Source organism: Mus musculus, chromosome 7 (assembly GCF_000001635.26).
Source record: "Mus musculus strain C57BL/6J chromosome 7, GRCm38.p6 C57BL/6J".
In the NCBI taxonomy this organism is placed as follows: domain Eukaryota; kingdom Metazoa; phylum Chordata; class Mammalia; order Rodentia; family Muridae; genus Mus; species Mus musculus.
This window is the reverse complement of record NC_000073.6, coordinates 107747049-107758872: the sequence shown is the minus strand read 5'-3', so window position 1 is coordinate 107758872 and position 11824 is coordinate 107747049. Positions and strand designations below refer to the sequence as shown.

Here is an 11824-nt window from a genome sequence, read left to right as displayed (position 1 = left end):
CCCCTCTCTATACCAGAGACTAAAAACTCAGGGACTCGCACAAGCTAAGGTAACCATGTCCTGTATCTCAGTCCTTTGCTGCTGTTGTTGTTGTTGGGCTGGTGTTTGTGTTTTTTTTGGTTTTTCGAGACAGGGTTTCTCTGTGTAGCCCTGGCTGTCCTGGAACTCACTTTGTAGACCAGGCTGGCCTTGAACTCAGAAATTCGCCTGCCCCTGCCTCCCAAGTGCTGGGATTAAAGGCGTGCGCCACCACGCCCGGCTTGTGTGTTTGCTTTTCAACTTTAAGCTAGTCTTACTAAGTTGCCAAAGTTGACCTTTAACTCACTATGAAATGAGTTTTCCTTTTGCCACTTGCAAGCGTGGAAGAGGAAACCAAGGTTCTGAAATGCATTGTGAAGAATCTTCATAATCTGAACTTCTCATCCTGCCTCTGAGAGTCCGGTCCGGTCTCCCACTAAAGACTGGCTGCAGTCACCCCAATCCTGCAAACACTTGGTCCTGGGAGGCTAGGGTAGCAGCTCAGGAAGCATGTTAAATAAGATATGCAGTCTTCCTCTAGGCTGCAACTCTTCTTCAGTTTGCATTGTAAACAAGTTTACAGCAACCCCTTCCTTCATCTTGCCAGGCTCTTAACAAGCTGGGGAGGCTGAATTTTCCTCAAGGCTGCTGACATGCGCAGGAAAGTCAAGAAGCAGAGGGATCCCTGCATAGGGATCTTGGAGATAAGCCCCATTCCCACCCGGCCAGCTGCAGAAGCGCCAGGCTAGTCCTGTGCCAGAGTCATGTGACACAGAAGCTCGAATCCGTCGCTATGGGGCAGGAGTCAGCTCCTCAGCGGCCACTGCCGGATGTTTCATCATCCCCACCATCAAAGGCACTGTTCATCTCGAGGATAAGTCAGGCATCTCGCTCCAGGTGAGTTCTGCCGGGAAAGCGCGGGGCAGGAAGGAACCCGGGGCTAGGCGAACAGCCGCAGGCGGTGGCCGAGGCAGGATTCACGGGCGGTTTCCCAGCTGGTTGGGACAGTGGGCCTCAGGGCTAAGCTGCAGACTTTTCTGCAACAGGTTGGGATGAGAACAAACTGGCCTAGTGAGGGAGGAGCTGGGTGGAGTTGAGGGCTATTATAGGGAGGTTGGCCACGCCTCTTACAGGTATATGTTTGCCTCAGTTACTCATAGGAAGGTGCTAGTGAGTCCCCAAGCCACTCACTGCTCCACTGCTCCAGCGGAATCCGAAGTGAGTGTGGCAAGTCTCTAGAGAGGTGAGCTCTGTCCCCAGCCTTGCTGTTAGCTGGTAAGGATCCCACAGTCATTCCCCCCAGGATGGAGGCAGATGACCAATGAGGGCCTGGAGACACTAGCACTCTGGGATAGGTGTCAAGCCTGGTCCAGGGGTCTTCTTGGACCTGCAGCTAACCTCTGCACGCTGGTCCCAGAGAGAGCCTTCTGTATTAATACCTTTCTCTCTGCTAGTCCTGTAAGACATAAGATCAGCCAGGCTTAGAGCTGCCTAGCCCAGCATGGGTGAAATCTGAGGTCTGTCTTCACACTGTATCTGCCAGGACCAAACCTGTCACCGGGGCCACTGCGATTCTCATAGCCCTGAAGAAAATGAGTGTCAAGAAGAAAGATCTTATCACCTTACAGGACCCTGAAGCCAAGTACCCGCTGCCCTTGATTGAGAAGGAGGTAGTGGGTCACCTAAACCTCCCTCTGGTTAGGTGAAAGGGGAGGGTGGGGGTGGGGGAGAATGCTAGCTGGGGATATGAGGTGATCAGTCACCTCAGGACCAAATGGAGCACCTTTCTAAAGATCTGGACCACAAAGCAAAACTCCTAGAGAGTCAACAGAACCTGCCTACCTCTTTCTTCTTCTTCTTTTTCTAACCAGCAAATCAGTCACAACACCAGAAGGTTCCGCTTTGGGCTGCCCTCACCAGACCATGTCCTGGGGCTTCCTGTCGGTGAGCAGTGCTTGGTGACATGTCCAAGTCTGAGTGTTTGAGTACTTGGCTCCTATTAGCAATGGATTCCCATTCTTGTGGGATATGGAGGGTACACTGATATAACCCTGGACCACATGAATGGAGGGAATAGGCAGCTGGACTTGAGGACAGTGTCCCCATTGTCCCACTTGGACTGTCACAATAGTAATAGCTTGAGGAGCACTGATAAGACGTAAGCTTAGAGTCAGGAAGTTTAAGATCTCCTTAATGGCTCCTGTCCATGCAATTTAAGGCCAGTCCCTCACCATCTCTGACCTTCTTCCATCTATAGTATTTCCCAGGCTTTTCTGCCTACTTCAGGTATAGTGAGGGTAAAATGAATGATGGATATGAAAATTCAGAAACTTCATTGTGTTGTTCAGGGATGACAAGAACAGATGTTCCCTTGCAGTCAAGGCCCAATATACATGGGAATCACTAGCAGTGCAAATGCCCTAACTGGATGGATTATCTGAGGGGTCCTGAGACCCACTTGAGGAGGGACTCACTGTGGAAACCAATCCCAGCTGACCTCTTGAATTGTCCCGCTTCTAGTTTCATCAGTAACATCTCTAGACAGCTCATAAGATGAAAAACCTAAGGAACAAAGGTGGGACTGAGAAGCCCTTCCCCTTGTCTCCTAGAGGACAGCCTTACTAATGACCTACTTTTAAAGAAAGCTCTGACTTCAACTCTGCCAAGTGATGAGATTATAGTCTGAGGAGTCCTGCCGGGCTCCCGAGCCTGCTTGCTGTCCCTCACTCCTGTCACTGGGCGTTCCATTCCTCTGCTTAGCCTCTGTCATCACCCTGTTGGGAGGCAGCATGAAAGCACAAGCCACTTGAGAAATAGAATTTGTAGAAACTTCTCTGACCTGCTTTCTCTTCAGCCACAGTGGAAGCTGTGTGGTCAGAGGGACAAGGCAATGTAGTGCCCTCTAAGAGTCTTGATAGGAAAACTGGATGCCTCACAGCTCCACTAACACAAAGATGGGAGGAGGTGGGACCCTGGGACCCGGGACATAGTTTCATTCTGTATGGGGCTGCAGTGACAGACTTTCTAGGTCCCCAGTTTCAGGTGAGCTCTCAGAAGGAAGCTGCGGCTTCAAGCCTGTGTTCTCAAGTGACCCTGGTGTCCAATCAGGCTATGTCTATAAGTTTGCCCCTTAGCCCCAAGGGACTCCACCAAGACCCAGATTTACACTGCTTAACATTATGAACTAGCCCCTATGCCCTCAAGCATCCCAACTCCCCTTCTTCCTTTTTGCCCCCTCTTCATCTCTGTCTCTCTGTGTGTGTTTCTATTTCTACCTGTAGTTCTAATTTCTCAAGCACACTTAATTTCTACTTCATCTGAACCTGTCCTGGAACCTTCTTTTGCTTCTAGCTTTTAGCATTCCTTGATGCAGTTCCTCCCCTCAATACTAATTGCCTTGGTCCCTGAAGTCTGTCCTTCAATCTGACCCATTATCTGCCATCAGGCTATAGTCTAAACTCATATGTCTTTGCCCTCCCCACCAAGTCTATAGAATTCTACTCTGGACAGGCAAAGACATAGCATAAATGTCCCTGCTGCCTCTCAGTAGAGCCAATGGCCAGATTGCACACATTGCTACTTTATTTGAAATAGGACTATCCAGGTCCTGGGACCCTGCAGCATTCATGAGGCTAAGCCCTGTTCTATCCTGGAACACAGATGGGGTACTGGTGACTCCCTCCCAGACTCCAGATCAGGAAGAAAAACCTTCATGAAGACAATAGTTTTCTTTAAACAGAAAAAAAAAATTCTGATTTTTTGAGACCAGATCCCACTCTTAGACCAGGCAGAACTGCAATTTATACCTCAGATTAGCTTTGAACTCAAGTCAGTCTCTAAGGTCCAAGTGCTAGGATTACAGGTATGCACCACCACACCCGGCTCCTTTCTGATATTTTTAGTGTCCAACCCCACCTTTAATTCAGTCTTACTCTAAAATTATAGTGTGATCTTGGCTGGGCAAGTGTTATCAAAGGGAATCTTTGGAGGATTCCTGGGTTCTACTTATGATCCTCGGGTTTAACATTTGATACATTTTTGTAGGTAACTATGTCCATCTCTTGGCACAAATTAACAATGAATTGGTGATCAGGGCTTACACACCTGTCTCCAGTGACGATGATCAAGGCTTTGTGGACTTAATTATAAAGGTAAATAATGCCCATCTTACCCAGCTGTCTAGAACCCCCAGGTATTCTAAGTGTAGTAGAGTGGAGAGCAGTGTTTTTTTTCCCCCTCTGGGGGTGGGGGGGACTTATGGCCTGTACAGTGCTTTTCAATAATCTCATTTATCAGCTATGCTACACTTTATCCTGTAGTGTCTCAAAGGATTGCTGTGGTTAGTCTGTCAACTTTACACTATCTAGAAATCACCTGAGAAGAGTCTCAACGAGGGACTGTGTATATGTATATATATATATATATATATATACTAGGTTGGTTTGAGGAAATGTGTGTGGTGGATTGTCTTGATTGTATTAATTGATGGAGAAAGATCCAGCCCACTGTGGGTAGCACCACCCCCTAGGCAGAGGACACTGGACTGTTAAAGTACAGAGAATGAGCTGTGCGCTGCCAGGCATGCATGCATTCATTTCTCTCTGTTGGATGTGATGTGGTAAGCTGCTTCAAGTTCCTGCCTAGACTTTCCTGCAAAGATAGACTTTAACCTGGAATTATAAGCTAAAATAAACCCTTTCTCCCTTAAACTGTTTTTTACGGGATATTTTATTGTGGAAACAGAAATAAATTGTTAAATTGTTCACAGTGAGTGTGGAAGTATTTACTTGCATGATGTCCAATTCCAAGTGCGCTTACCACTTGTGTGTAACTATAGCCAAAGACACAGAAGTGTAAAGGACCCATAACTGCTTTTCAGATCTACTTCAAAAATGTGCACCCCAAGTATCCTGAAGGAGGAAAGATGACTCAGTACTTGGAGAACATGAAAATTGGGGATACCATCCTTTTTCGGGGGCCAACAGGGCGCCTGTTCTACAATGAGCCAGGTACCAGGTGCTGCTCAGTGGGGTCTCACAGCTTGGAGATTCCTCCTGTGGTCATTCTGTGGTCTTCCTCGGCCCTAGGGCACACGGGCTTGTACTTCCAGTCTTCAGACTTTCATTCATACAAATGCACTTATAGTGACTTCTGTCACTGCTCAAACTTATTTCACACATGCATACGCTCATCACTGTCTCTGCACAGATATATGGAAGGTGTCTGCTGATGAGTACAATGGGAGGAATCCACACTAATCATTCACCCAGTTTCTCCATTTACTCACTCATCCACCATTGCAATGGAGGGGCTCTAAGAGGCTCCCAGGTCATTTCAGCTTGCCTAAGAAGAGGCCCAGCTAGTCCCTGGGATGCCCAGCCTTGATTTCCACTCTGTACACTGGCATACCAGAGGTGGCCTATGAAGCTACTGTGTCAGAAGGCTTGGGACGCTACAACCTCTCCCTTAGCTGGACCTGCCTCCTAAGACTCAGACATCTCTTGTAGGCTGCCAGACAAGGGCTGCAGAAGTCAAAAACATCTTTATATTTCTAGGAACCCTTTTAATCAAAGCAAACAAAACAAGTGAGCCTGAAAAAAAGCTGGTTCACCACCTGGGGATGATTGCTGGAGGCACAGGTAAGATTTTCAGGGTTTCTCGAAGACCTTTCTAACTTGGGAGTTCTTTGACCCTATGAGATTCCTCCCCAGCTGTGGTAGTGGGAACGTGGAGTCAGATACTGAATCTGACCCCGTTCCTCTGCTCCCTCTCAAGTCAGGGCTGTGTGGCCAGGCCAGGCAGGCTTTGCTCACTGGTTCCAAAATAGTGGAAGATCCGGTTCCAGCTCGACTTTCCAAATCCTTCGAGAATGAAGTCTTAGGAGACATACAGGATTAGGAACCATCACAGACAGTTTTAATGTTCACTGGCTCTGGTGTGTGTGTGTGTGTGTGTGCTACCTGAACACCCAGGCTCAGAATCATGCTTTTTTTAAAAAACTAGCTCACAGAATGTTCTTTTCCTCTGGTCACAGGAACATTTAAAAGGAGGGCTGAGCATGTGGCTCAGTTGGTAGAGTGTTTGCCTAGCACAGGAGGCCCTGGGTTCAATCCACAGTATCATATAAAACCAGGCATGGTGACACATTGTAACTCCAGTACTTGACATGATCAAAAGTTAAAGGGCATTCCTTGGCTACATAATGAGTCAAGGCCACCCTGGGATACTTGAAACCCTGTCTCAAGAAGGAAAAGGGGCCTTTGACCTTCTGTTGCGTTAGAAAGGAACACCAAAATCTAGGGTATTCTTCCCCACTTTGGGTTTGGGGGACAGAAGGGGAAATGGTAGAAAGAGAACCGGTGAACATGTTAATCCACTAAAGGCCAGAAACTGGGGCACTGGAAATGGGAGCAAACTGGCCTGCCCGCTGTTTTGCAGGCATTACGCCCATGCTACAGCTGATTCGCCACATCACCAAGGACACCAGCGATGAGACCAGGATGTCCCTCCTCTTTGCTAACCAGGTCAGTTCTGCAGAGTCAGCGCAGAGTTTGCTGCAGTAGCATGGAATGTTCCGAGTCCGGCCTCTGTATGAATTCATTCCTCCCCCATTGCCTGAGGGCATGCTGCTTGGCTGCCTGCGGCTGTGGGAGGCTTAGTGGGCTCAGCAAGCCTGCTGCTGGCAGCTGAAGACGCTAAGGCCAGGCCTAACCTGTTTGTTTCTGCTTAACTCCTTTCTTCCCTACAGTCCTACTCCATACACTGAACTTTCTCCTCAATTCCCAGTCTGTGTTAAATATGTATGTATATGTATTACTTAATATAAATAAGTATTAAATAATGGGTGTTCCTGCTGGACATTCTAAGTTCAGAAGAATATACATGCTTTCATTTGTCTTTTTCCCTATATGTACTATGTATCTATACATGATACATCCTCATACACGCACAGTTTTTTTTCACTTAGTAGTATCAACACAGGCATTTTCCTCTTGCTAAGTTTAAATATTCACACCAAAGTAATGTTTTACTAAATATTCATTCAGGTTCTCTCCAGATTTTGGTCATAAACAACAAGTAATTATGAGTAATTGTTAACTTTTATTTTCTGAAACAAAGCCAGAAGTAGAATTACTGGACAAGAGCCATGGAGGGTTTGATGACCCAAGCCTGGGCACTCTCTTGGAGCCTTGGTCCACTTTTCCCAGAAGCAAATGTAGACCACCTTCCCCTGGCTCCTCAAGAGAAGGCCAACCTGCACTAAGCTTGTGTCCTTTGGCCTGCTAGGCCTGACCCTAGATGCAGGGAATTGAGTGGGGACTTTTGCATGCAGTCGGTGGTCTGCGCAGCCAGTCCTTCAGCCAGAGGGCAGCCTTGCTGTTGGTACCCCCACCCCACCCCTCAGCCCCTCCAGCTCTTTAGTCACTCAGACAGGGAGTAGCAGGAGCTTGTCTGCCCCTGGAGTCTGGCAAGGTCTTGATCTTGGACAACGGCAGTTCAGTTATGAATGTGCAGACCCATGGGTTCAATCTAGGGAGGCATATTGGCTGTTTCTAGAGGGCCCTTTATAATGTTCCTTCTTTTCTAGACAGAAGAGGATATCTTGCTGAGAAAGGAGCTAGAAGAAGTCGCCACGACTCATCACAAACAGTTCAACCTGTGGTATACCCTGGACAGGCCTCCCAGTGGTATGACCCATGTTACTCTCCTTTATTCTGGGCCAGCTCCACCCTTGGACACACCTATAGACTAGTCTCTAGCTTTTGTCTGTTTTGTCTTTAAGGTTTACTCCATAGGAGATTATGCCTGGGGGCTCTTGGTCTATATAGGGCGTACAAGAATCTGAGTGGGAGGATATTGGGAGCAGCAGTTTTTAATGGGAGTCAAGGGCAGGTGTTAAATACCTCTTCCACACGCCACACACTGCACTGAGTATAGACTCTGAGCCACCAGGCTAATTGAGCACGTACTCTGCAGTCAGCACATTGCACCTAATATGACCCCTGGCCCCTTAACCTCGTGTACCTGCTCATGGCTACTTCTTACCTCCAACCTCTTCTGGACAGCAGACTTCAAATGCTGAGCTTCAGTCAGCTCCTGCAGCCTCACCTAGCATCCCAGGAACTTCCGTGCACCTTGCATCATGCATTACACATCTCCTGCTTCCCTGATCTATACTGCCTATACCTATAAGCTGTCCACCAGTGTGACCTCCTCACCTCCCCCTAACAGCCCCACTTTCTACTCAATGCTTAGAGCAGAGAGACAGCATCCCGAGTCTCCGAGAGCCTAGAATTTGGCAAAAATGCTATGGACGGCAGGGAAGCCACATGTCTGCTTCTTGAGTCAACTATGACAATCAGCAGTGCAGACTTCCAAGCGTTTATAGGGTAGCCTGGTCTCCAGCATCAGGGGCAAATGCAGAACCATGCTTCTTCCCCTTTCTGCTTCATTTCAGACTGGAAGTACAGCTCAGGCTTTGTTAGCGCTGACATGATCAAGGAGCACCTCCCTCCTCCTGGGGAGGACACGCTCATCCTGGTGTGTGGCCCACCACCTCTGATCCAGGCGGCAGCTCACCCCAGCCTGGAGCAGCTCAGCTATACCAAGGACATGATTTTTATCTACTAACACCTCCCACACTACTTAGCGGGTCCCTCTCTCTGCTTTAGAGTGAGTTTGGCTTCACCCTGTTCAAGTCAGGTATTTGCAAGGTGTCTCTCCACGCACCCTTGGGCATGATGTTCTTTTGGTTGTGGGCCTAAGAAGTCTTCACAGGCTGAAGACAAAAGTGATTTTTGAGCTTCCAGGTTTGGAGGCTGGGAAGGAAGCCACTTTCTCCATGACTTTCTCCATGGCTTAGCGGAATAAACTGGACTGCTTTGCATTTAGCTCACAATGTGTGGATATGTAGAAAATACACTGGGCAGTCCAGGACTTGCTGATGTGAGGTGAGGGTGAAAAAAGAGTAGGGGTGTGACCAGAACCGGCAATATAGCAATGTTTACGGATAGCATTCCAGCAGGATCCGAACAGGTCTCTATCAACCTAACCACCTATGAACCTTCTTTACATTTCTCTGCTTTGAAGGACAAACTCACAAGAGGGCAAAGGCCTTGTGTGGTCTTCCTTGCCTTGTAAGACACTTTTTTTAAAAAGCTGTATGTCAGGGCAGTAAATCCACAGTAGGTGGGCTCCAGGAATCCCTTTCTGACTCCCTGCATTTTGTACAGCAGATGGCAACATTGGGGATATTTATATTTTAGTATCCTCCACCTTGGCACTGTGTCAAAGTTGGCATGGTTAAGTTTCTTCATTTCCCATTTCCCAGAAGCTGTGCTTCAAATCCCATCATTCAAACCAGACGATACAGGGACCACTATTGCCACCTGCAGGTCAAAGTAAGAATAACATACTGGTGCTCTGCTACTGCAGGGGTTAAAGCTCACCCCAACTCCATTCCTTATAATCTTCCTAATGGGCCAGAGGTTCTGCGGAGCTTTTGTTCTCTAAGTCACACAGGAGGAAACAGACAGCGTTAGTCATGCATTTCCCCAGCCATTCAGACAGTGGGTGGCAGAGTTGTCTTTAAACCTGGATCTGTTTAATTTTATGTCCTTTCGGAAGAACTGGCAAAGTAGCTGCAGTGTTAGCACTTGCTGCAGGATTTGCTACTCAATGTGCGTGTGTGTGTGTGTGTGTGTGCATACGGGAGGGTGGGGGGTACAAGAAAAAAAAAAAGAGAGGAATGGGGTTCCCTGGAGCTCTGCTATATCCTTGAATCTCACCCACAGGGGACCAAACTCCGTCTCAAACAGGCCAGGGAGGGACACTCCCACGTTCATTCACCCAATTGTACTCAGTGTATTCTTTCATAATGACCTCCTCGGGGAAAGACACAACGGCTCACTCTCTGCTACATTGCCCCGCTTAGCCTTGAACTCACTCTGTAGCTCAAGTCATCTGTGAACCCCACAACCCTTCTATCTCAGCTTTCCAACTAATAATAACTAGGATTACAAGCATGTGCCACCAGGGTCAGCTGCAAAGCCTTTCACCACTGGACTCATTCCACATCATTGGATCTTTCATTCCGTAGACCTTCTGGTGATTTCACTCGTCACTGGACAAAGCCTGGAGATGCTTTTGGCTTTCCTAGCTAGAGGAGGTGCCAATGACATCTGCACGGAAGACCAAGGATAGTGGTGACTGGCAACTTGATTAAAAGCAGTACACTTGGAACTCACTTAGGCCACACAGACTACAGCAGCTCAGCTGGTTTGTGTATCGGGTACACATGTGCATATAACCTTAAAGTGAACTGTGAACATCTCAGAGGCATACAATGCTGAAGGGCAAAGTGGATTTGGAACCAAAAGAAAGAATAAAGGAAGTGAAGCAAACACAAATCGGTGGACTCACAAAGGTTGGCATGATGGTGGAAAGGTGGCATTCAAAGGAATTCAAAGCAGAAATGTGACTAGGTGACAGAAGTGGAGAATGGTTGGCAGGGATCATCTAGGAAAGTGAGGGACCAAGTAGAAAACCAGGAGCAGCGATCAGACAGCAAGGCTGGAACTAGAACAGTCATGGCCTGGGAGGGAACTGGCTTGTATGAGACACAACAGGAAAAAACAATGAAGTTTGAGTTTAGAGACAGTCCACTAGGGGGCGGTGTTTGACCAGACACTGTACTTGAGGCAGGTGAGGGGGAAATGTGTGTCTTGGAATGAGGGTAGATGAAAGCTGTTGGGGGATCAAGAGGAGAGTCCTGATTCACAGGCCCAGGCTTCTGGAAGTGGACATGCATACTTCTATGAAGCTGCCCCAGAGGGTCCACTACCCCTCCCCCAAATCATTTCACTCAGCCACTGCAGGACACACAGAACAGCTTATACAACCTTTCCCCACCTCCAATCACAGGCTTTCATGAACTAACAGCTCATTGTCTTTGTTCTGCATTTACCACCTCACCTTCACCTCTGCAGGATCAGCTGCAGTTGGCATATAAAAGTACAAAAGGTAGAAAAGTTGCAGTGGAAAGCAAGCGCTGACAACACAGGGAAACGCGGGGACACGACTGGACACCTGTCCCACCCCTCTGCTTTTGCTCCGGTCAACGCCTACATCCAAAGAGGCCCATAAGCTCCATCTCTTGGTGGCTCTGTGCCAACTCCCCATTGAGGTGAACATTGGGGCTCCACGTGTGCCTCTCTAGGCTCTCAGCCATGAAGAATGTCATCTGTAGTCACCAGCATCAGGGACAGCCAGGCGGGTCATTCAGGAGTTGGTCCTGGCTCAGTAGAGTCTGTAAGAACACAGCCAAAGGGGCAGTTTAACAATCCATAGGCCAAGGCTACGGCATCTTCACAAGAAACAGAGCCCAGGAGTGGCCCATATCCAGCATCACTGACCTACAAAGCTATGGTATCCCAAGGAGCCTGTGCACTAAGTGTTGGACAGACAGTAATGTTAAGATAAAAATGGGCTGAGGTCAAAGCCTGGTATACACAAGTGCTTGTCTTTCTTGCACAGTTTCTTAGGTTCAGTCCCTACCACCACCACCCATACATAGGTACACATAAAACTAAGCCTTTCACCTTAGAGGTAGACTTACTATTTCAAGACCACCAAACATTTGTTAGAGATCACGGGCCAAGATTGTACAGAGATATTTCCCTGTGTGAGCCAAAAGACAAAGTCTGTGTGGCACTGACATAAGGAACTCTTCTACTTTGCCTTTAGACGGTTTTCTAACTGTGGGTAGCCATTTCTTGCTACCGCTGGTTTTCCCATGTGATTTATA

At 47.8% G+C, this 11824-nt stretch overlaps 2 protein-coding genes across 10 annotated transcripts in view; one reads left to right on the top strand and one right to left on the bottom strand.

The window, feature by feature from the left end:
• The first annotated feature begins 670 nt into the window (after window positions 1–670).
• On the top strand, window positions 671–10427 carry Cyb5r2 (cytochrome b5 reductase 2). Of its 7 annotated transcripts, none has more exons than XM_017322304.2 (10): window positions 782–915; window positions 1169–1261; window positions 1562–1688; window positions 1890–1962; window positions 4063–4169; window positions 4898–5027; window positions 5574–5657; window positions 6457–6542; window positions 7607–7706; window positions 8477–8905. In XM_017322304.2, exons 3-10 carry the CDS (start codon window positions 1611–1613, stop codon window positions 8647–8649), a joined length of 831 nt encoding a protein of 276 aa, XP_017177793.1. In that variant the 5' UTR covers window positions 782–915; window positions 1169–1261; window positions 1562–1610; the 3' UTR covers window positions 8650–8905. The 7 variants fall into 7 exon arrangements, with proteins under 7 accessions (XP_017177792.1, XP_006508011.1, XP_017177793.1 ...); XM_017322305.2 differs by lacking the exon at window positions 782–915 and adding an exon at window positions 938–1064; XM_017322303.2 differs by lacking the exons at window positions 1169–1261; window positions 8477–8905 and adding an exon at window positions 10118–10427 and having other exon boundaries at window positions 671–915.
• Ppfibp2 (PTPRF interacting protein, binding protein 2 (liprin beta 2)) overlaps window positions 10290–11824 on the bottom strand; it is a 153537-nt gene continuing 152002 nt past the window's right edge. For 2 of the 3 annotated variants that reach the window (NM_001163557.1, NM_001357437.1), the window contains one exon: window positions 10290–11326. In NM_001163557.1, the coding sequence (NP_001157029.1) occupies window positions 11276–11326 (51 nt within the window). In that variant the 3' untranslated portion in view covers window positions 10290–11275. The remainder of the gene's footprint in view (window positions 11327–11824) is intronic. The other variant, XM_030242235.1, reaches the window with a different exon arrangement.

Bases quoted from the DNA above. Each gene is read 5' to 3' on its own strand.
- Cyb5r2 (XM_017322303.2), top strand. From the start codon at position 812: ATGGGGCAGGAGTCAGCTCCTCAGCGGCCACTGCCGGATGTTTCATCA. The intron at 4,170-4,897 runs GTAAATAATGCC...ACTGCTTTTCAG, and splicing joins TTGTGGACTTAATTATAAAG to ATCTACTTCAAAAATGTGCA. The intron at 6,543-7,606 runs GTCAGTTCTGCA...CTTCTTTTCTAG, and splicing joins CCCTCCTCTTTGCTAACCAG to ACAGAAGAGGATATCTTGCT.